Consider the following 23,908-nt stretch of genomic DNA (forward strand, 5'->3'; position numbering starts at 1 on the left):
AAACAAAGGCCTTGTGCTGAAAGAGGTCATTCTGTGCTGTGGTGTTCGGGGCTGGGCTGGTGGGGGGGGTCGTGTTTCGGGTTTGTTTGCGGGCAGAATTGCTGACCTCGGTCCCTGCGCGTTCTTGGAGTGGCTCAGCACGGGAATTAATCTGATCAAAGCATCGATCACAGCGGAGTTGGGCAGAGCAAAAGGAAATGGGGGTGTTCCCCCAAATGTGTAACAACCCCCCAGACACTTCTCCCAGAAACCCCTTTCCCCGAGGGTTAAACGCCCCCCCGGCCGGTGCGCAGGGCCAGGCGCGTGAGTGTCCGGAGTGAATTCCTCGGCTCTCCCACAAAAGGATGGAACCTGCCGTTTTCTTTTGAACTAGCGGCTGACTGCAGCAAATGAAGGCGACGGCGCAGGGGGTGGGGAGGAAGGAGTTTTGTCATGAATACAGGGGGCACGTTGTGTCGTCAGCGGCGCCGGCAGCCGGAGCTCGGCAGCTCCATCGCCGCTCCAGCCGCCCGAGGACGCGGAGCCAGCCGAGATGTCCCTGTCCAACAAGCAGCCGCTCTCCGAGTACAGCCAGCTGGGCAAGGGCAAGGGCAGCGAGAGCTTCTCGGAAGCCTTCCACCGCATGGAGTCCCCGAAAGACTTCGGCAAAACCGAGTTCGAGTGGCAGAGGACCGAGGGGAAGCTTAACGAGATTGGCTTGAATGTAAACTCAGGGGGACCGATTAAGGACGGGCTCGTTAAGAACGCCGGATTCACGGATGAGGACAAGCTCTGCTTCTTTGAAGGGAAACTCGACAAAGAGCTAAAAATAGCTCAGAAAGACAAAAGAGAAATTGAGGTGCAAGGCAAAAAATACCAGGCGGCTGCAGGTCACCTTGAGAGCTGGTCTCTGATTTCTGACACCTTTCCTTCCGCGGAAGGGAACTTTGCAAACCCTAAAACGACAGATTTTCACGTGGGACAGGCAGGAGCCGAAAAACCCGGTCCCGGGCTGGGGAAAAATGAAGCCATCACCGATCAGGAGAAAGCAGTCGGTAAGGCTGGCGTGGAGACCAAGTGCCAGCCGGAGCCAAACCTGCCCCATCTGTCCGTGTCGGAGAGCGATCCCGGCAAATACATGAAGGAGCAGGAAATCAGCGTCTGGAACCCCAATTTCCACCCTGTCCTGCCTAAGGATTCGGGGTCTAACGAAGCAGCCGTGAAAAAAGATGGAGCCCCCAGCTATTGTGTAATTGGGGTGGTGAATGACAGCTATGGGCAGAGTGGGTTCTCCCCTTCCTCACCGGCACCCAAAGCAGACCCTCCGAGGACCACGGTGGAGCTCGCCCAAGATGACTCCAAAAGTAGTTACTTCAACAACGGCGCCGAGCTGGAGGAGGAGATGGAGGACAGGCTGGGCTGTGAGGATGAAGGCAGTTTCCTGGACAGGGCTGCCCACCAAAGGAAGGCGATGAGGCGTGCGATGTCAGAGTGCTCTCACTTGTCGGTGCCCCTAACCCTTAACCTGGCCGATAAATACCCTGAGCCGGTGCTTAGAGAAGACGTCGCCACTGGGCTGCTCTCTCCTAATAGCAGCCTGACCCAGAGCTCCAGCCCCACGGCCAGGAAGCCGAGCGCCCCGATGAAGAGGTCAATGACCGTGGCAGAAGAGCAAACATCTGTCTGCAGCCCGGGCACCGAGCAGAGCCGAGCGGGGCTGCCCAGCCTGGACGGGAAGCAGCACCAGCCCCTGCCGGCCGAGGAGCCGGCGGCCAAGAAGAGAGAGGAGTGGAACGGCGGCGGCAACTCGGGGAAGAAGGACCTGGGCAGCCCGAGCGTCTATCAGAGCAAGCTGGAGCAAATCCCTGAGCTCGGCAGCCAGGACAAAGAGAGGGAGGAGGCGGCGGGGAAGAAGGAGAAGAGAAATGCCACCGATGGAGCCGCCGGGGGCTTCGACTCTCCCAAAGGCAAAGGCGCCGAGATGGAACCCGGCAAAACGGCTCCTCCAGAAAGGAAAGAAATCCAGGTCAGCAATGTGCAGAGCTCCCCGGCTCCCAAGCAAGGAGATTTACCACGTGATGGTATGTTACTAATTTTTACCTCCCTGGGCAGTGAGCAGGCAGGAGCTGGGAAGCAACTGAGTGACTTTAGAGCCCGGAGGCGGAGGGTGGGCGGCTCGGGGCACCTGGGAGAGCGGCACGGTCCCCGCGCCGTGCCGGGAGCTGGAACAAAGGCTGGATTTTCAGAGAGATGAAAATGGAGGGGGAACGTGACAATTTATTGCCTGGCTGGCTGCACGGCATCTGTTGCAGCACCAGCTGTTAGCTGCTTGTTGGGATCCCAAACCTGACGGATAGATCTCAAATCTGTGGCATCCACGGGGTCCACGTTGGTCTCTTTTGGGTACCGTCCTGCCACAGCCCCCGGGAGCAGCGGTACCCTCTGATCACAAGCTGTTTTGTTCGAGCCAGGGCCATATCAGAGTTCGAACCTTTCAGCCCATGCCAAAAAAATCTGCAAATTGTGCTTTTCCCCTAAGCCTTTGGCACCTTTGGGGATTTCTGTGTGAGGGGAGCAGCAGGAGCCGTGGGTGCAGTGATTTACAGAGTTAAGCTCGTCCCTGTGCTGAAATTCAAAGCGGAATTTCCCCGTGGCTTTCTGGAACCTCTTTCCCAAACCCCTCCGTTTCGATGGAGCTTTTCCCGTCCCGAGGGTCAATAGCAGCTTGTTGTGTTCGGTGGGGTTGTTGTTTCAGTGGTGCTGTGATGTATGAGCTCACTCTTCCCGGATTTAAAATCTGTGAGAATAGTAGTAAATCTTTGTTCTCCTGCCTGGAACAACATCCCTGTCCCTCTTGCCAGCTTCAGCCAGCAATAAACCTGCTTTTTTCCCAGATTTTGGATGCGAGGACGGTGTTTGTGCTTTGTCTGTCGCCCGCATTAACGGGAGCTTTGCACAGGGAGAGGAAAGGGAATGTGTCAGGGGATAAAGACAAAAGATTTGCATGAAGGGTTTTTGCATCCAGTGGCTCCTTTTGTGGCTGGTTTGCTAAACCCTCAGAGGATTTGCCTCAGAGGACTGATGTTAAATGGAAATGATAATGCCTGGTGGAGAGAGGGGAGAGCAAAACACCGGTGTGGGGAGGGCTGTGCCGGGCAGGTAGAGCTCCAAAAGGCTGAATTTGGGCTGCTGAGCTGAGCAGGGGAAGGGCAGCCTGTGCTGCCCGTGGATTAGTTCTGTGCTGGTTCTGTGGTGTGTTAGTGACACCCCATGGTCACTCAGGCGGCTCCCGCTGCCCACGCCAGCCTCTGCTCACCATCCTTCATCCAGCTGTCACTGAGCACTCCCCGGGCCCAGTTGGAGTTTTACTTCTCTCTCATCATTTCTCTAAGGTGTTTCAATTTCCAGGTCTCGTGGTTGGAGAGCAGTAGAACAAGGTTTGGGCAGTGCAAAACTCCCCTCTCTGAAGTGCCAGCCTGTCTCATCCCAGAATCCCAGAAGGGTTTGGGTTGGAAGGGACCTTAAAGCTCATCTTGTTCCACCTGCCCCTAGCCCAGGTTGCTCCAAGCCCTGTCCCCCCTGAGGTTTAACTGCAGGGGGGCAAACCAGCAACAGGGTTCACATTTTGGGCACGTAGGAACCCCAGCTTGCCTTGGCTGGTGAATTCTGTCCAGCTCAGGAGGCAGCTGCTTCAAAACACAGGTCTGTGGGATCTTTAGGTCAGAAGAACATTGGAAGGCTCCTCTGAAGAGGATGGATGTGTTTTCCCCAGCGGGGCCGAGCGTCAGTGATGGAAAGGTCACGGGGAGATGGGAGCGCTCCGAGTGCTGTGCCTGGGCTGGCTTTGGCAGATGGCTCATTCCTACTGCCAAGGGTTTGTTTAGCATTTGGGCTTCACATTTTGCTCTCACAATCTGTATTTTAAAAGCTTGTTCCTGTCCTTATGAGCACAGCTCTGAGTGTGCTGGTATGGTCACATCTGAGCTGGAGGAGCACTCAAGGGCCCTCCTGGCCATGAATATCAGAGAACTGTAACTTCTTTTTTGCCTCTCTTTAATTTTTCACCCTTTAACTTTCTGTGGATTTATCTTGTCCTGGAAACAAACAAAGCAGTGAACGCAAATAAATATTTTCTTTGCTTTCTCTATGTGCAGATAGGAGAGGATTTCTGGAATGCAGGAGGAACCAGGGAGAAGTTCCTCAGACGTTTCTGCAAAGCTTTCAAACTTTCTGTGCTGACTGTTTTTTCCTGTCCTGTTGATGGGCAGAGAGGTGGTTATAGTAAAAATAACTCCCCCAAGCAGGTAGTGCTGCCTGGAAGTTGGAGCTGATGCTAAACTTTGCATTTATTCTGGGCTCAGTTATCCCCAGTATCCTCAGCAGCTTCTGCTGCCTCAGTCCTAGCTTTCACCTGCCAGGTCTCCATCCAGTCCTGAGGCAACGTGTCCAAAATGGCCAATTTTGGATCGATTTTATCTGATAGAAAGAGGCTTTTCCTGCTTTTTGTTAATTCCTCTCTTTTTCTACCTGTTTTGGCTGTTCATTCAGAACTTGCCAATTCTATCTGGAGTAACAAATTTTGTCACTTTTTTCATCCTGAAAATTCTTTAAAGAATTGATTCCAACCTGATTCCAATCACTGGAATGGTATCTCCACCTAAAGCAGACTTCCCTGGTTCTACCCACCCAGGGTTGGGGAGTTTTTCCCTAAACACCCGGTACTCTCGGTTTTTTAAGGTGGCCTAGAATTGCACATAAAACATTTCTTTCTTGCTGGTAGTTAGGTATTAGTGGCATCACAGAATCCTGGGATGCTCTGAGTCAAAAGGGGCCTTAAAGCTCATGCAGTGATGGCACATTTGGTTTAATTTCAGCCTAAAAAGGTGTTCCCAGTCAAAGCTCTCGCGTGCCCGTGACAGGTATTTTAAGCCAGGAGGTCCTGCTGCAGATTAGTCCTGCTCAGAGCTGAGCCCAGGACTTGCCCTGGCCCTCAGGCCCCCAGGAATCCCTGCAGGTTGTCCCCAGGCTGTTTGCAGCTCTGAGGACAGCTTTGGTTTGATTCCTGCTGGGGGTGAGCTCTGTGTGAGTTCTGCACCTCTATTTGTACCTCACCTGCCATAAGCGCCGTCCTTCACCACCCCCTCCACCCTCTGCCTCTTCTCATCCTCTTGGCATTCCCTGGAAACATTTTCTGCTCTACAACACCAGGAATTCCAGGCTCTGCTGGACCCCCCAGGTTGGACCTGTCACCTCTGTCACTCCCCAGCTGAGTGTGTGCATCAGAAATTCATCTTGGGTTTCCCGCTCCGATTTCTTTAGAATCCATAAGCAAAGTCCAGCGTAACTCCTGACTCTCCTGCAGGGTTTTTTTTTAGCAGAACACTTTGTGGTTTAGGTAAGTACAGAATCTGAGGCTGCCAGCACGAGTGAGGCTGTGAGAGCCCATGGCCCCAGGTTTGCACCAATTAAAAGTCTTACTTGGTGTGTGTGTGTTCAGCCTTAAATAAGAACTGAATGTTGGATTTCGCAGGGGCTGAGTTTAAAGCTGATGCTGGAAGTCTTGTAATCCTTAGGTCAGTCAGGTGGGTCCCTGGTTCCATATCCCCTGCCATCTCAAAACTGGCAAAACCACTGGGTTTTTGAGGGGCACGACCTTCAGACCGGTGTTTCACAGCACATCTTCATCCTTCCTCTCCCCCTTCCTCTGGGGATGGGGATGAGGGGAGCAGGGAGATGTTCAGCAGCAGGAATAGGTTGGCCAAGGCCGTGCTCTGCTCACCCCTGGGAATTCCTGCTGCAAACTGGAGGTGCCAAGCGTGGCAGGGCTTGAAAAAGGGGAATTTCTGTGGGTGGGTCCTGTGTGGTATAAAGGTGTATGAGCTGGGGGCTGCAGGCCCAAGGCCAGGGCTGTATGAGCTGATGGGAGGGCTGGAAGGACCCTCAGCCCAGCTGCTGTGCCAGATGGAATTGGGTGAGACACAACAACCTGACCTTGGACTGGGTGGGTCCTCAGTGACATCTTTGTGTTCAAGTGTCCCGAGACAGGATTGGCATCGTTTTGCATCTTGAGCAGTGTGGAGGAGCAGCTGTATCCCTTCAGATACTGAAAAGCTGGAGAGGAACTTTGGACAAGGGCCTGGAGGGACAGGACAAGGGGGAATGGCTTTAAGCTGAAAGAGGATGAATTTAGGTTGGATATTGGGAAGGAATTCCTGGCTGGGAGGGTGGGGAGGGACTGGAATGGATTTCCCAGAGAAGCTGTGGCTGCCCCTGGATCCCTGGGAGTGTCCAAAGCCAGGTTGGACGGGGCTTGGAGCAACCTGGGCCAGTGGGAGGTGTCCGTGCCCATGGCAGGGCGTGGAATGGGATGGGCTTTAAGGTCCCTTCCCACCCAAACCAGTCTGGGTTTCTCTGAATTCTGTGGAAATACCCCAGGTGTCCCCTGGCCCAAGCACTGCCCAGACTCTCAGAGGTTTCCTCATGTTCAGACCAGCTTTAGGGACAGACTGAAATACAAATTCAGGCGCTTTCTTCCCTGCTCCCTCCTGACATCCCGTGTGAAACAGCTTCGGTTCCCGTTGTGGTTTTACTGGTGCTTCCAGTCTGATGGGGAGGTGTTACTTGAAACAACTCTTTGGTTTCAGTTCATGCCCTGTGAGATAAACATGGAAAGTACTGTGGGTTGTTCTAGAAGAACAAGTTCTGATTTTAGGATTTCCCTTGCTGGGGAAAAAAATAGAATCTTAACCAGACTGGAGCCTTAGGTTTACAAGATGCAGGCGAAGGGGACATCTGGTTTATTCCTCAATTCTGGATAACGAGGAAAAACCTACATGTTGATTGAGCTGCATTTGGTGCCAGATAAAATGCTGAGCTGCTCCGTATTTGGGTCAAGCAGGAGATGTTTTATTTAGCCTTTTCTGGAGGGGAGGAAGCAGCTCAGGGTTGTATTTCTGCTCAAATGGGGATTTCTTGTATTTGTACATATTTTTGTCTTAAACAGACAGGCTTTTTCTGGGGGTGATTGGTGGGGTGAAGCACACCAGTCGGGGTGCTGATGGAGGAAGAAGGAGCTCGTGGCTCCCCAGCACGGGCTGGTTTTGTTTCTGAGGTTGTTTACATTCGGGAGGGAGAGTAAAGATAAAGATGGTCATTGCCTTATTGCTTAATCTATTTCTCTTAATGGATTTTCAGCTGATGACTCTAATCCCGATGAGAATTATGGAGCTGTTTCATTGAATGATGTTTTAGTTCAGCTTAGCCTGCTGAATATCCCTGGTGGGGATCTGGGGGATGAGTGCCTGCCCTGGTGCACGTTGGGAGGCAGCTGCGGGTCCCCTTCGGTGACCGAGCCAAGGATCAGCCCCGGGGGCACGGCAGGTGAAACACAGGCCTGGGACAGGGACAGGAACCTCACCCAGAGGGACAGGAGGGGCTCAGGTGAGACAGACTCAGGTACCCACAGAAACGCTCTCCTAAAGGGAGAAAGGAACCACAGAATATCCTGAGTTGGAAAAGGGTGGAGTCCAACCCCTGGCCCTGCACAGACACCCCAGCAATCCCCCACTGTCCCTCAGAGCATTGTCCAAACCCTCCTGGAGCTCTGGCAGCCTTGGGGCCGTGCCCACTGCCCTTGGGAGCCTGTTCAGTGCCCACCACCCTCTGGGTGGGGAGAAAGGATGCAGCACTCCTGAAAACATCGCCGCTGTTACTGCCGTCCTTGAGCCTCACTGGGCTCCTGCTCGCCTCGGTGCCGGAAAGCTGAAGGACTTGTTCCATTTTCTTGGGCTGTTCCAAGCCCAGAGTGTGCTCTGCTGGGGTCTCCACCTGTTCCTTCTGACACGGAGGATGGATTTTTGGGAATGCTTCTCCTTGGCTGAGCTTGGTGTTTCGATGAATACCCGCACACATTTCTGCTGAGTGCCATGGTTTATAAACCAGTGCAGTACCAGGGTTTGAGTTTAAAAAGATCCTCGTGGGGGTGTTTTTATAAGTGCTTTTTTCTCATTGTACTCCTTCAGAGAACACAAAGAGTAAAGAAGCCTTTGAGGTTTAGTGCCTGTTTGGGGTTTTCTCACACCAGCAGCAGCTTTCACAGGAGCTGTTACACAAACTGATGGTGAAGGGCTCGGGGAGGCTGCAGGTTCGTGTTTGCTCTCTCCAGGGTTCCAGCATCACTTCACAGAGCTGGGACCTGCAGGGTTTGCTTCTGCACTGCATTCATAGGATGGAGGTGGCATAAGGATGCTTTGGTGTGCCTTTCCTCCAGCAAGGGGGGTTCCAGGAATTCAGAAAGGAAAGGAGAACAAAATAGAAAAAAATATATCAGTATATAAATCCTTTTAAACTGAAGGAGGGGAAATTCAGGTGAGATATTGGGAAGGAGTGTCTGGCTGGGAGGGTGGGCAGGCCCTGGCACAGGGTGCCCAGAGAAGCTGTGGCTGCCCCTGGATCCCTGGAAGTGTCCAAGGCCAGGCTGGAGCACCCTGGGCTGGTGGAAGGTGTCCCTGCCCATGGCAGGGGGTGGCACTGGATGAGCTTTAAGGTCTCTTCTGACCCAAACCATTCCATGACTGCAGGATTCCATGTGCTTGCATTTGAGCACGATGTGTCAATCCACAATCTGCCTCAAAAAGGCTCTGTATAATTAGAAATATGGTAAATAAAACATCATATTGGAGGCTCTCAGCCAGGGAAGGGCCAAAGAAACTCCAGCTCTGTAGTCTGGAAGGGAGGGTTGGAGAGGGAGGAGGTTGTGTTGCTGTCCATGGAGTCATCAATGCCATGAGTTGTGAACAAGAGAAGACAGTTCTGTTTTTCCAGAATAAGAATGTGGGTCACCAAACAAAAATAGCAGCAGCAGATGAAAGCAAACAGCGCTGGGTGACTTGTGAGGGATTCACAGCGAGGCTGTAAAACATCTTCTGCCAGGAATTTGTGAGCTGGGAGATGTTACCTTTCATCTTTTTTACCACGAGGTTAATCAGGTACTGGGGGGAAAAGCCCCAAGATGTGGAATCTCCACCCTTGGAGGATGCTCAGAGCATGACTGAATAAACCCTGAGAGATCTGGTATAACTGGAGTGTGGGACTGGGCTCAGTGACCTCCAGACATCCCTTCCAACCTGCCTGCTCCTGTCATTCCAGTGTGGAGTGGCTGCAGGGGCTGCAAAGCTGCTGGACAGGAAGGTTGTTTCCATACTGGAAGTCACAGGATGGGGAGAGAGATCATTTTGGAGGAGTGGGATGGGTGTTTTTTCCTCCTTATGTCTAGGAAGGCTATTTATAGTTATTTGTGATGAGGATTTGCCTTCAAGAACCCGATGGATGAGTTGTGGACGTCGGGGGCTCCCTCCTCTATTGGGCTGTAACACTGAGCCACTTGGACTGCAACGCTTTAAACCCCACTCAGGTCCACGTGGGAGCAGCTCAGGCTGCTCCAGGGCCATGTGTGTCCCTTCCAGGATTTCACCAGCTCCTTGGGATGTTGCTCCTGTGAGCTGTGCTGGTGCTGAACAGGAAGCTTTGGAGAGACTCAATTCCAAACAGGGAAACTTTAGGGAATAAAAGAGTCTGTTTAATGCTGAGCCTTGGAGGAACCCTCTGGGCTTTCCTGCAGTTGATAAAGTAGCTGTTCTGTCTGGTCTTTTTTGGGGAAAATTATATTCTTAAAACCTTCACATCACCCACTTTAATTGCTTTATATCATGTTGTATTTCTTCTGTTTCTTCTGGTAGGAACCACCTAGGGAGTGGCAGCGTTTAGAGAAGTAAGAGTGGAAGGATAAAACATGTTGAGGGTCTCCTCAGATGCCACTGTTCTCATTACAGGTGGCTGCTGATGCCCCCAAATGGGGCTGAGTTGCCTCTCTGGAGCCTGTCCCTGCTCCACATGCTTTGTGTGCGTCACAGTATTTATTGAAACTTGGCTCTTGGAGGCAGAATTACAAATTTCCTCATTAGTGGGTTTTTTATGGCTCACTCTGCTCGAACAAGACACACGTCAGAGTTCCATTCCCCATCATTTTTCAGATCTGTAGGAAGACTGGTGTTCCCTTTTATCAGAAGGAGCTAAATCTTATTTGTCTGAGTGTAGTTTTAGCACAGATCATCCCATTTTTACTGTTTAGTCTGAAAAATCACCACTGCTTATTTATTCTGAGCCTTGCTCCCTGTGACTCTGGTGTGATCTGAACCCCCCATGGTCTTGTGTGCTGGGTCCTTCATCCAGCAGCAGCAAATATCTGCTTTCTGCTGACAAATTGATTTTAAAATTAGGCTTTTTAGCTTGTTGGCTCCACTGGGCCTTTGCCAAATGCAGTTTTTGGTGCTTTGGCTTCTTTCTGGCAGTGTAATCCTACAGCTCGGGGAGGGTCAGGCAGGGCTGGGGTGGCCAACCCTGGCCATGAGTGCTCTGGCACGGCTGCTGCAGGGCAGGAATCTGATTCCTGCCACCTACAACTTACTGAAGGTCCTGCTTTGCTCAGCTCCATCCCCAGAGGAACCTGCAAGAGCTGGTTGTAGGCTGGGGATGGTGTGGGTGCAGCCTGGGAAGCACCAGGAGCTGGCCCAGGGAGCGTGGGGGTTCAACCAGCAAGAGTGTCCAACCCTGGGGTGGGATTTTCCCAGTGACTGTTCCTGAATTTGAGCAGATTTTTAGAGGAGAAGGCTCTGGTGTGACAGCAAGGCTGGACCCACCAGTGCCAAACTCCTCCTGCAGAAACTTTGCCAAGGAAAACACAGAAAACACCAATTATCTTGGGTGGGCAGGACAGGTGTCTTTGCTCTTTCTCTCAGAACTGGCCAGTTTGTTCTCTCTGCTGCACTTACATATGGAATTCCAGGCTGCTTTGGGTTGGAAGGGACCTTAAAACTCATCCAGTCCCCCCCCCTGCCATGGGCAGGGACACCTTCCACCAGCCCAGGTTGCTCCAAGCCCCGTCCAGCCTGGCCTTGGACACTCCCAGGGATCCAGGGGCAGCCACAGCTCCTCTGGGCGCCCTGTGCCAGGGCCTGCCCACCAATGACACAAATCATTTCCACCAGTGTTGCTCTTAGAAACTGTGCAGCAGAGGTGCCTGGTGGAATTGTGAGCTGAGACACCCCAAAAAAGTTGTATTTTCAGCGTTAAAATCGTGTTCAGAGAGTAAGGAATGGTGAGGAATTGGGGTGGGGATGGATGTGCCACCAGGGCAGTGTGGGCAGCAGCAGGGGAAGGTACCTGATGACAGGGTTATGCCTTGGAGTTATCCTGGAAGATGCAGATGGGAATGTCCTTCCCTGTCTCCTTCAAGCCCCTTTCCCTCAGGAGTGATTCAGTTCTGGGTGCTGACTCAGCTGGATTTTCCCCATCACCGAGCACCACGAGGAGCAGGAGGAGCACGGCCCCTGCTACAGCTCCCAACAAAATGCCTTTGAAATATCTTTCAGGGGGTTGTTGCCAGGCTTGGGGGAACAAGCAAACTGAAAAGTCTCTGAAATTATTCTTTCAGACTAATGAACAAATTTGATTAAGGTTTGGCAACTCTTCCTAATATTCCCTGTAACCAGGAAATGGTCCCAGTTCTGTGCTCTGCGAACACCCTCGTAATTAAACCATGAATGAAAGCAAATGTCCTGATGAGCACATTGGACTGGGACTTAAATTGAGGCAAATGAATATCAAAACCCAAAACTATCCTTCTGTAATCCCTGGGGAATTGTACAGGGTTGTGTACCCTGGAATGTCAGAGGCTGTGAGAGAAGGAGCCTGAGTTATGGCCCCTGAAGGAGGAAAGTTCCCTGCCCATCTCTCCTGTTGTTTATTGGTTTTATTATTATTATCATCACCATCATCATCTAGATTCATAAAATCCCAAAATGGCTTGGATTTGGGAAGGGACCTTAAAGCTCATCTAACTCCACCCCTACCATGGGCAGGGACACCTTCCACCAGCCCAGGTTGCTCCAACCTGGCCTTGGACACTTCCAGGGATCCAGGGACAGCCACAGCTTCTCTGCCCAACCTGTGCCAGGGCCTGCCCACCCTCCCAGCCAGCAATTCCTTCCCAATATCCCACCTAACCCATCCTCTGGCAGTGGGAAGCCATTCCCCTTGTCCTGCCCTGTTTCTGATTCACCTTCTATTAACACGAAATCACCTGAAATTCAGGGCGGCTCAGAAAGTGTGGAAGCTGCTGGAGTTGAAATCCTGAACCTGCTGGAGTTGAAATCCTGAACCTCTGGAAGTTGAGGGTTTTGAGGAACATTCCCTGAGCCAGTGAATCCGTGGCGTGGATGCTATGGTTTATCATCAACGAGAGGTTTAGTGTTGCTGCTGAATTAGCTGAAATAATTAATGACAGGCAGTGCTTGAAAGATGAATTCCAGCAGATGGAAAGGCACCTTGATGTGGGGGATATTTGAGACTGGCAGGATTCCAGCAGAGCCATTCCTGGGAGCAGGGAGAAGGGAGTGGACAGGAGGTTGCTGTTCAGAACCACTGACAACAACTGCTCCCTCTGGCCTTGCTGTGGGAGGAACTGACAGGTGAAATGGGGGAGAACGTCAAGGATTATTGAAATGCAGGGGAGGAACCAAGCAGAGAGGAGCCAGTACAGATTAGCTACAAAAACAGGGGGGTTTCCAGGTGAACACGGATAATTCTTCAGAATTTTGAATATAATAAATATATCTAAATATATTTTGTGTATCTATAAATATATAAATACATTTTGAATCAAACCCATATCCAGGCCATGCATTTTGCTCCTTTTTTTTTGTTTTTTCCTTCCCAAGCCTTTTTTGTGTGTCCAGGATGCTCAACCCGGTGCTGCAAAACTTGGAAGATAAATGGGTAGGCAGAGGCTGATGCAATGCAAGGGAAAAAAGGCTCCAGAACTTATCCTGGAATCAGGGAAATAAATAATAGCAAGAGCCAGCCCACCGTGCTGGGGAGCTGGATTTTATTTGCTGGTTGGTACCAGAACTGAGATGCTCCTGTCAAAACTGACAAGCAAGAAAACGTGAAATATTAAATAGTAATTTTGGAAAGATGTGGAAAACAACCTGTTTACTGCTGGAGTTGTCACCCTGTGCCCTGGGGGGCCCTGGGCACTTTATGGTCGGTTTTGTGGGTATGAAAAGCCCCGTCCAGCACAGATAACACCTGAATTTAATCCCCAGATGACAGGGGGGATGCAGGAATTTGGGATGGGTTGTTTGTGCCTTCAGAAAGTCCCAAAGCCTCAGGAATTGCAGGGGAAGGGAGCCCAGAGCAGTGCAGCTGCTCAGCAACACGCTGGGAATTGGGGTTTAAAGCCATTTATAGGGGAAGTGGGACAAGGATTTCCACACTAACGAGGGTGGGTGGGACCCAGGTGTGTTGGAACAGCAGCTCCATGTTCCTGCTTCCATGGAAGCCCTGGGATGCACTTCTGGGGATGGGGCAGCCACAGCTTCTCTGGGCAACTGTGCCAGTCCCTCCCCACCCTCCCAACCAGGAATTCCTTCCCAGTATCCCATCTCTCCCTGCCCTCTGGCAGTGGGAAGCCATTCCCTGTGTCCTGTCCCTCCATGCCTTGTCCCCAGTCCCTCTCCAGCTCTCCTGGAGCCCCTTTAGGCCCTGCAAGGGGCTCTCAGGTCTCCCTGGCTCCTTCTCTTCTCCAGGGAACCCCCCCAGCTGTCCCAGCCTGGCTCCAGAGCAGAGGGATCCAGCCCTGGCAGCAGCTCCGGGGCCTCCTCTGGACTCTCTGCAGCAGCTCCACGTCCTCTTGCTGCTGTTCCCAGGGCTGGTCTCCATTTCCCATTTTCCTGTGTGACCTTTCCCACTGTCAGTCCTGCTCCCTTCGGCCACCAGGAATCCTCCCTGCTCATGGAGGGCAGAAGAAAGTTCCAGAAGAAACAGCCCTAACAATAGGGATAGTTGGAAACAGAACCCCCCTTCAGGATAAGTCGTAGTGTAAAACCTGGAAGAGGTCAGAACTTCACCATTAACATTTTAAGAATTAATTTTAATAGCTTGAAAGATGGGCAAATTTGCTATTTGAATTAAACCACAAGCTTCCTTCATCTGCTGTCTGGCTTTTCCCACTGGAATAATAGGAGAAATTGGATGCTGATGGCATCTGCATGAACCTGTCCCATCACAGGGAAGGTCTTTCTTCCTACAGATACTCTGGGCTTGGGGAAAATTTCCTGTAGCTGTCTCACTTCTCTCTCTTCCTGCTGCTGTGTTGAGTGATAGTAAACTAAAAATATATATATATATTATTAAAAAAAGCTCAAACTTACAAAGTGCCCCTTCCTTCCCCTCCAGTGAAACCAGAGGAGCCCAAACCAGCAGAAGCTGTGACAGGGAACGACATCACAGCTCCTCCCAACAAGGAGCTGCCTCCCAGCCCGGAGAAGAAGACCAAGGTAGGGCCGTTCCACGTTCAGCGTCTCCGCTTCCATGGGTTTTATTTGCCGGCTTTTCTGCTTCCTCAGCTGTGCCGACCCAAGTTCTGTTTTCTGAGCTCCACTTGGGAACCCTTTTCCTGAACCAAGCCCATCCAGCCCCGGAGTTACACACAGCTCAGCCCTGTGACTGAGAGGGCCTTTGAGAAGCGTGTGGAAAGGTTTATTCACATGAGCTCGGGGTTGGTGCAGGAGCAGTGAACGTGGAGGATGAACTGCAGTAGCACGTTCACTGCTCCTGCACCAACCCCGAGGTGTTTGCATCCCATCTGTTTGGGCACGGGGAGATCCTGCTCGGGACCTGGGGCTCTCTGGAGCTCCAGAACCCACCCCCAAACTCCCAGAGGGCTGGGGGGCCGGGAGCTCTCTCTGCCCTCCGGGGCAGGGGCCGTGTGACCGCGGGGGTTGATCGGATGAGGATTTAGGGCTGGCAATCCGCGTGTGCCCGTAATTGGAAAGCCGTGCCCTGCGTCCTGCACGTAGGACCGGAGGCCAGGAACGCCCAATTACTAATCCCAGCTTTACCAGCCATTCCTTCTGTTGCTTCTGATGTTGCTGGAATAAATCCTGCTGTTTTGGGATGGGGTGGCAGGACCCCCGGCCGCCGCGCTTGGCTCTTTGTTGCGCTCAGAAAACAGAAAGCTGATGATTGTTACCGTTTGTTTCCTTTAAACCGCCGCTCTTACGTTCTTGCAGCTCAGTGTTTTGGTTCACAATGCGCTATTTTTTTGTTGTATTCCTTTGGTTTTGTCCCGGATTTTGCTTTCTGGCCCCACCCAAAGCCCTCTGCATCCACCTCCTCTCCAAAGCCGGCAGCAGCGAAGGCCAAGCCCTCGGCCACCACCAGCCCCAAGCGCCCGGGCTCGGCCACCTCAGGCCCAAACAAAAAAGCCACGAGCCCGACTGCAGGTCCTGCAGCCACCACTGCCAAACGCCCCGGCACCAGCACCACACGTCCCTCCTCCTTAGCTGCAAAAGAGACCAAAGCAAAGGTAAGAACCGACGGGGGGGAGCTCCCAGGGCTCGCTTGCACGGGAAATCGCCAGCTCTTCCCGGGAGTCAGAGCAGAATTCCCGTGCCAGTCAGGGGAGGATAAGGTCAGGGTCGTGATTCAGTGTGGTAGGAGCTGCAGGGTTCTTGGGAGCAGCTTCCATTAACCCATGGATGGCGTCAGGTCCCAGGCATCACAGAGGCCAATTAAACTTGACCGTGTTACTGTGATTTTCCTGCCATGAATCACAGAATCCCAGGATGCTTTGGGTGGGAAGGAACCTTAAAGATCATCCATTCCACCCCCTGGCACGGGCAGGGACACCTTCCACCAGCCCAGGTTGCTCCAAGCCCTGTCCAACCTGTCCTTGGACACCTGCAGGGATCCAGGGGCAGCCACAGCTTCTCTGGGCACCCTGTGCCAGAGCCTGCCCACCCTCACAGGGATGACTTTCTTCCCAATAAAACTCTTAAATCCAGACAAGAACATGGGAAGTCTGATTGGAGACCTTTGATATTCATATCAAGGGGAAACAAATCCATTTGAACACTCCAGGGTTTTCCACTGGGTGTCTTCTTATGATGCCTGGTCACTGTAAGAGCTGCACAGAGAGAACTGGCAACACTTCTGTGCTGAGGAAATGGTGGGGATTTGTAACTCCCCAAGAACAGGAGATTCATGGCCAGTTCTTAGTGTTCATCTTGCAGCTGAAATAGGAAATCCACATGCTAGGAATGGGAGGTGTCCCTTAAATCTTCCCGTGTTAACTTGTGATCTTATATAGTAGAACTCAGGTTTAAAAGGGAATGTTAAAATCTATTTCAGAAGCTTCATTGATGGCTAAATGCCACCATTTCTGCTATATTAAGCTTAAATAGCTGCATATGAGTGTCTTTTAGAGCTCACTAAAGTTAGCAGGAAGGGTATGAAAGCCCAGGTGTAAATCTGTGCTTTTCCCTGAGCCGGCATCTTTGGTTTGGCTCAAGTTTTTGCATCATTCTGAATTCTTTTCTGATAAAATCAGACTCTCATCTGATTTGTTTACTCACATTAACTCAGTATTTTCATACTTCAAGACACCAGGCAGTTGCAAAAAAAGTGACTTAACAGGGACAGGCAGGAAATGAATGGTTTTCCAAGTGAGGGATGAGCCACAGACACCCAGTTCTCCTGTCCCCAGTGTTAAAATAAACCCCAGCTTAGCTCAGGAAGCATTCCTGCTCATGGAGGGCAGGGATCTGTCCCAGGAGTGTTGATAGTGGATTGATATATTCCCTTTTGTCCAGAAATCCAAACCTCCTTCCCACCTGTCAGTGCTGGGCCAGCCCCGCGTGGGCTCTGCTCCTCCACGGGGTCTGTGTTCTCCACTCAACACACTCACTCCTGCACCTCTCAATTATATTTTAATTTGCATTATAACCTCTCAGCAGTGCCAAACTTAAGAATTTAAGCAATTTCAGTTTATTTCAGCCATTTTCTGTGGTGCTTTCCCTTCTCTTGGAGTGCCTGGGAGATACCGGCCCTAACGGCAGCTCTCCGCTTGCAGGTTGCGGATGCGAAGCCCACCGAGAAGAAGAGCTCCAAACCTCCATCCTCCACCACTCCCAAAACTCCTCCCAAGAGCTCCCCAGCTGCCCCCAGGACCACGGCGGCGTCTCCGGTCACGGCAACTCCCGCTGCCAAAACCACCACGGCCGCCGCTCCCAAGAGGCCGTCGTGTGAGTGTCCCCCTGTCCTCAGCCAGAGACCCCTCCCCACGTGGCTGCAGCTCTGAGTGGCACCCTTTGCTCCCCACACCTCCCTGACAGGAGGGGGGAGCTGGGGGAACGGGCTCTGCTCCCAGGGAACAGGGACAGGAGAGAGGGAACGGCCTCAGGCTGTGCCAGGGGAGGGGCAGGTGGGATACTGGGAAAATTCCTTCCTGGGAAAGGGCTGTCCAGCTCTCCTGGAGCCCCTTTAGGCCCTGCAAGGGGCTCTCAGCTCTCCCTGGCTCCTTCTCTTCTCCAGGGGAACCCCCCCAGCTGTCCCAGCCTGGCTCCAGAGCAGAGGGCTCCAGCCCTGGCAGCAGCTCCGGGGCCTCCTCTGGGCTCTGGCTGTAGCTCAGACTTTTTCCTCTCCAGGGCTTCCTCTTCCAAACCCAAATCCAGAGGACCCTCCAGGCCAGCTTGGATGAGCTCTGTGTGATCAGGGTTAATGCAATTTAAGGGATGCTGTTGCCTCTGCATTTTGCCACAGGAACAGAATAAACACTAAAACCAAATAAAACCTCAGGAAAGCAAATCTGCAGGAGAGCACTTGAAACACCCGAAAACCAACTGGTGCCTCCGAAAACCAAAAAGGGTTGAGCAGAAAGTGAGGGCTTTTTACCAGTGCAGGAAGAACTGGGAGCTGAGATCACATCAGCTTCATCCAAGGGCTGTATCCCACTGCTGCTGCTGCTGCTGCTGAGGAGGGACCTTCCCCCGAGCTCAGCATGAAACACGAGCAGCGTTTTAGCCTCTTGGAAACGTGTCCTCACTCATCTTAATGGAGCTCAGGAGATTTAACGTCAGATAAAATTCGAGTTAAACGATCTCTTTTTAAATTACTGGACCCCAGTGGCAAAATTTGCCAATAGAGGTGTAAAATGACACGTGTCGGTTGGTTTGGGCTGCGAATCCCAAAGCTTGGATTCGTAACCCAACGTTCCCAAAGAAATAGTAATGTTTGAACTATCTGAGGTTTATTAGGCTTGCTGGACGTCCCAGACTTCATGCTCTGGGGGGGGAAAATATAATTAATCAAGCGTAGAGGAAGTGCTGAACTTTCCAAGAGCCATGTATCCCATCTGATCCCGTGGCCGTCCTTGTAAAATTCATTTTGTGTGGTCTCTGAGGCAAAACCGCGGCCCGGGAATGAGGAATCCGTTCTAATGAGTTCAGTTCATTCCCCCTTCCAAAACCGAGGCGCGAACAAAGGAGCGCTCGCTGGTGACATTTGAAAGGAGACGGAGTCAGCGATGCAGAGCTGCGGGAAGGTTGTTCCAAGAGGCAGGATGTGCAGAGGAAGAGGCTGCGGCACCGGCGAGGGCGGTGGGACGGTGCCAAAGCACAGGCAGAACTGGGTGGGCGAGGGAGAGATGAGGTCAGCTGGAGGAGCTCCAGAGGGAGGCAAAGATGCCTTGTCTGGAGCTGGAGACGCACGGGGGACTCGGGAGTGGCAGGGGAAGGGGGTCCTGTGCTGGGTGAGGGGACAGCAGGGGTGTGATGGGCACGGAGGGGCCTGAAGGGAACCACAGCGGGTCAAACACCGACGCTGGGTTTGGGTGGAGCAGCTGCAGCTGCTGGAAGATGCAGAGATGGGCATGGGGGAGACCTGGAGCTCTTCTGATCCCAGTTCTGATCAACTCCTTTAGAGGAAGGGGCAGCCCAGGGGGTCGGGCTCTGCTCCCAGGGAACAAGGGACAGGACAAGGGAAACGGCCTCGAGCTGTGCCAGGGGAGGGGCAGGTTGGATCCTGGGAGAATTCCTCCTGGGAAGGGCTGTCCATCAGTGGCAGGGGTGGAGTCCCCATCCCTGGAGGGATTTAAAAGCCCTGTGGGTGTGACACTTAGGGACATGGCTCGGTGGTGGCCTTGGCAGTGCTGGGAAATGGTTGGATTCAATGCTCTTAAAGATCCTTTCCAACCTCAGTGATTCCATGAATTTAGCTTCTCAAGACACAGCACTGAGCCAGGGAATAAGTTTGTGGCTAAAAATGCTGCTTCTGGCTGAAGATGCTCTTTCAGCAGGACATCTGCACTTGCTTCTCATGAGTCAGAAGACAGACACTGGCCTGTGATTCTGTCAGGCTTAGTCGTTGTTCAAAGCTGGGTGTAAAGACTGGTTTGACATCCTGCAGTTTCACTTTTTCAGGTATTAAATGTCAGTCACCTTCTCCACTGAAGGGGAGGCACGTGGGGCTTGAGATTTTGATTTTTAACTTCTAATTTTTTTGTTCCCCTCCCTGTGGAAATGACTGTTATGTTTGTGCAAGACCACGCTCTGCCCTTCCCATCAGGCAAAGATCACAGTCCTTGCCTGTCATTACAGACCGTTTTCCCAGGAGCTTTATCCCTCTCCAGGTTTTCACCACCTCATGTCCCACAGGCAGGAGGCTTCCAGCACTTGTGTCCCCACTGACATGAGCAGAAATAACATCTCTGTCTATATTAAACACATTAGTCCTCTGCCTTTTATATAAAGCTGAGTCTATTCTGTCCAAACAGTTTCCCCAGTTGAAGTTGTGGTCTTGAGGAATGAAATTAGGTTGGTTTGACAGGCCCTTTTTTGAAGTGTTTGGTATTAATTATATATCTGTCCTTTAGGCCTTATTAAATTATCCAAATGGGTTTCACTTCATTAGCTGGAATCTTATCTGGGATGTTTAATTGAGTGCTTTTAGCAAAGTCAGGGTGGAATGATCCAGACTAACTCGGCCTGTAGTTATCTGCCTCTTTCCCTTGGTCTTTTCCATATTGATATTCCATAAATACCCTGCCAGCTGCTGGAGTTTATCTAAAAATATGAGGCTTAATGGAAATTAAATATTAAAAAACGAGGGCTTTCACAATTTCCAGCTAAGTTTTTTTTTTCTATTTATTGTTTCTTTTCAGTGTTGCCTTCCTTTGGCTATTGGAATAAATCCGATTTTACCCAAACTTGCTCATCGCTGATAGTTAAAAACCTACAATTTCATGATCAAAGAGCTCCTTAAAATAAAGTTCTGTTTCCACTTTTCAGTCCGTGATTTTTGCCCTGATCAGTTTTGTGGTTGGTTTTCGCCTGCCTGGGGAAATAGGGACGAATTCCTGGTTTAGGCTGTGCTCTGTAATCAGGTCATGATCGTTGGGCTTTGCCCTAAGGCCTGGCTCAGTTTAGGGATTGATTTTTGGGCTTATACAATTAAAATAGGGACCAAAATATGTGCAGAAACTTCTGTGCAAGAAAATTGGCACAGGGTAGGTCTGGTCTGGCAATGAGAGCAAGGTTAGAGAAGGACAAATGAGGGGTTGCTTTTGCTGTTGAGTAAAGAAAGGAAATGTGTTTTGCCAGGCTTTTTTGTTTATTTGGGGTGGTCTTTTTAAAAAATAAACATGGGGCAGGATTAAAATAATCTCAGTGAGTGCTGTCAGATTGAGAAGGTTATTTTAAGGAAGAACAAAATGCAGCCCATCCCCAGGTGTGTTCTCTCGTGGAATGAGGGTCCTCTTACATTAACTGATCTGTTGGCCGGAAAATCCAAGTGGGTTTTGCCATCAGGAGGAAGAACCCAGGTAGGGCTTCAAACAGGGCAGTTAATTTTGGGGGTGATTCCAGACTTCATGTGGATCCGCCCTGAAATCCTGACCACTGTGTTCTGTGTTGGCAGCAATCAAGACCGACGGGAAGCCGGCGGAGGCCAAGAAGACCTTGGCAAAGTCTCCATCAGGTAACTGCTCAGTTTCCCTCTAATCATGGAGTTATGGAATCATCAGGCTTGGAAAAACCCTCTGAGACCATTGATCATTCCCCCAGCACTGCCAAGGCCACCCCTGCCCCATGTCCCCAAGGGCCACATCCACGCAGCTTCCAAATCCCTCCAGGGATGGGGACTCCACCCCTGCCCTGGGCAGCTGTGCCAGGGCCGTTTCCTCGCTCTAAATCAAATCCCCTTTGAGTGGGGCTGGAGTCACTGAGGAGGTGTCTGTAAATCTCTAGGAGGTGTCCAAGGCCAGGTTGGATGGGGCTTGGAGCAACCTGGGCTAGTGGAAGGTGTCCCTGCCCACGGCAGGGGTGGCACTGGGTGGGCTTTAAGGTCCCTCCCCACCCAAGCCACGCTGTGCCCCCGAGGGAGGTGGCACCGGCAGCCTCTGACCCGTGTTCTCCCCCTCCCCTCCGCTGTTCCGTGCCCTCTGCAGCAGACCCGAGCCGCCCGAAGAGCGCAGCCGGCAGTGCCACCAAGAGCAGCGCCACCACCCCTTCCACCGCGGCCTCCAGCGCTCCCAGCGTGCCGGGGGCGCCCGCCAGCCGCCCCAAGCCCAAGGCAACCAAACCCCCCTCGGCCTCCACCGCCTCCTCGGACGCTAAAAAAACCACGGCCAAGGCCCCCAGCAAGCCCAGCTCGGCGTCCAAGCCGCCCCGCCCCAGCAGCAGCGCCTCAGCCCCCGACCTGAAGAACGTGCGCTCCAAGGTCGGCTCCACCGACAACATCAAGCACCAGCCCGGCGGGGGGAAGGTGAGCCGGGGCCGCGGCCGCGCCGGGGGCTCTGCGCTGCTTTGGGTGGCTGTGTCCTCACTGCTCTCCTCGCTCACCCTCTGCAGAGCTCCTCCCTGGGCTCTGGGCTTGGCTTTAACCAGGTGGTGGGAGTGTCAGGAGGAATCCGGCGGTGCTTGCCGGGACGCGTGCGGGAATCCAGGACTCCGGTTCTGTTTCCCTGTCGTGCATCCTGACACAGAAACTCAGTGCTGAGCGCCCCGGATCTTGTCTGTGTTCCAAACCTTGGCCTTCGAGCAGAGGGGTCCAGTCTGCTGGAGGGTGCAGAGGGGGGAGCAGTGCACTGGGGTGAAGGAAACCTGGATTCAGGAGCAAGTTCCGCAGCACCTTTCCCGTGTTCAACAGGCCCGAAGCCGACATGGAACGGGTCTGTTTGGGTCACCCGTGGTGGCCTCCAGAAGAGGGTAGTGTTGAAAAGGCATGTACAGAGCTAGAACTTGGGGCTCTCAATGCCTCTTAGTGCTCTAAATTACGTGGTGAAGCCATGAATATCCCCCATGGAAGTGAGGAAGGTCTGGGGACAGACCTGCAGCCTTTTCTGAGGTTTAAATAGCGTTGGCTGTGCATAATCATCAAACCCTGATGAGCTCTTGTACAACCCCCACCTTGGCCTGACCAAAGGTGTTAACAGCACTCAGAGGGCTTTAATTCCCACCCAGGGGGATTTGCCCCCTTTGCTGCAGCCTGTGGGGCTGAATAACTCTGCACAGAACTTCCACGGGCTGCCAGGGCAGCACACTCTGTGCTGGGACCTCAATCCTGTCCTTCCCAGGCACAGGAGAGTCAAGGGCACTCCTGGGCTGGCTGTGTGTCCCAGACAGCATCGATACCACATGGATTTACCCTCAGTCAGGACTGTCCTAGTGGTGATCTCACAGTACAGCCCTCCCTGTGTCAACTTGAGGGACTCAATTTTCATGTTTCATTGCACTATCCTTAATTTTCTAAATATTTTCATGTAATTATCAATTTCAAACAATTTATTTTTAAGCAAATTGTCCTTTTCATACTCTGATTTATGCTGAGCTGTTTTTAGAGTCTGAGAATGTTGTCACTGCTGAGGGTTTTTTTTTTGTTTACTGGTCTGTACGTTAGTAAAACACAAAATTTATGCTGAGCCCCCCCAGAAATGCAGGTTCTGCTGCACCTCCCTCAATCCAGATTAGCAAAAGAATGGATATTTTCAGGTAGTTGCTGCATTTTTGTGAAACCTGTAATTTTTCCTTCCATTTTTGCTCAGCTGGACTCGCTGGGTCCACCTGCATTTTTTAGATAAAAAGTAAATCAGCTTTTGAGCTCCAGGACTGAGTCAAGTGTGTGTGGGTGGAATCCCAACTGGGAGTACGGTGTGTGTGTCCAGCAGAGCTCCTGGAGCTCCGAGGCAGAGGCAATCCAGGGACGTCTTTGCCTCCGAGATCTTCATCCCGTCCTCCGTGCGAAGGAGCTGCTCCTGCACTGCTGCTGTCGGGCTCCTAAAAGATTTGGGTTCATTTTTCGGCAGCGTGTAAGTGCTGGGGTCACTTGGAACCTGCCAGCGTGCTCCCAGGGAAGGGGCAGCAGGAGGTTTTTGAGACATGGAGATCAGGGTGCCTGTGCCACCCCATGTCTGAGTGGTGGTGCTTCCCTCCCACCCCGGGCGTGGGATCGTCCTTGCCTGGGAACTGGAGCGTGCAGGAAGCTCTCCTGGCTCAGCTGCTCCCCGAAGTCTGCCCGGGCAGCTGCTGTTCCCACCCTCCTGCCCACTCTTGTGCTTTTGCTGGTTGAAATCACCCGTTTGTCTCCATCCAGGGGAAGGTAGAGAAAAGGCCCGAGCCAGCCGCCGCCACGCCCAGCTCTGAGCCCAGTGCGGTCACTAAAGTGGCTCCTCCCAAAACTGCCGTATCAAAAGAGGGGGTCCCCAAACAGCCCAATGGGAAAGTGAGTTCCTTTCACGCTTTTCTCTGGGGGAGATGAAGGCAAACGTTTCCATTTTGAGTCACCTTCCCCTCTCTTCAGCTCTTCTCTCTGCGCTGTCGGTGTCTCTGTTCCTTGCACGGACACTCTTCTGTTCTCTGTCGTGCACCCCGAGATGTTCACAGTGAGGCACCTTCAGGGGTCTCTCTGGAGGGACCTTCTCCACTCCTGCTGGGAATGCTTCCAGGGCAGAATCCTCCAGTTTCCCTTTGAGGTTGATACGGGCTTAACTTTGAGTCCCTTCAAACCAGTTCTTCCTACGCTGAATCAGTTTGTA

At 52.1% G+C, this 23,908-nt stretch overlaps 1 protein-coding gene across 11 annotated transcripts in view; it reads left to right on the top strand.

The window, feature by feature from the left end:
* Positions 1 to 23,908, top strand: part of MAP4 (microtubule associated protein 4) — a 145,266-nt gene that overhangs the window by 105,833 nt on the left and 15,525 nt on the right. For 5 of the 11 annotated variants that reach the window (XM_050307891.1, XM_050307875.1, XM_050307900.1 and 2 more), the window contains 6 exons: positions 14,275 to 14,375; positions 15,197 to 15,406; positions 16,952 to 17,123; positions 20,794 to 20,853; positions 21,323 to 21,639; positions 23,467 to 23,595. In XM_050307891.1, coding sequence (XP_050163848.1) covers positions 14,275 to 14,375; positions 15,197 to 15,406; positions 16,952 to 17,123; positions 20,794 to 20,853; positions 21,323 to 21,639; positions 23,467 to 23,595 — 989 coding nt within the window. Of the gene's footprint in view, positions 1 to 415; positions 2,061 to 14,274; positions 14,376 to 15,196; positions 15,407 to 16,951; positions 17,124 to 20,793; positions 20,854 to 21,322; positions 21,640 to 23,466; positions 23,596 to 23,908 lie in introns of those variants that run through there. The other 6 variants (XM_050307938.1, XM_050307927.1, XM_050307956.1 and 3 more) reach the window with 4 other exon arrangements.

The sequence above is a fragment of the Myiozetetes cayanensis genome, unplaced genomic scaffold, assembly GCF_022539395.1.
Source record: "Myiozetetes cayanensis isolate MyiCay16 unplaced genomic scaffold, myiCay2020 scf1, whole genome shotgun sequence".
NCBI classification, from domain to species: Eukaryota; Metazoa; Chordata; class Aves; order Passeriformes; family Tyrannidae; genus Myiozetetes; species Myiozetetes cayanensis.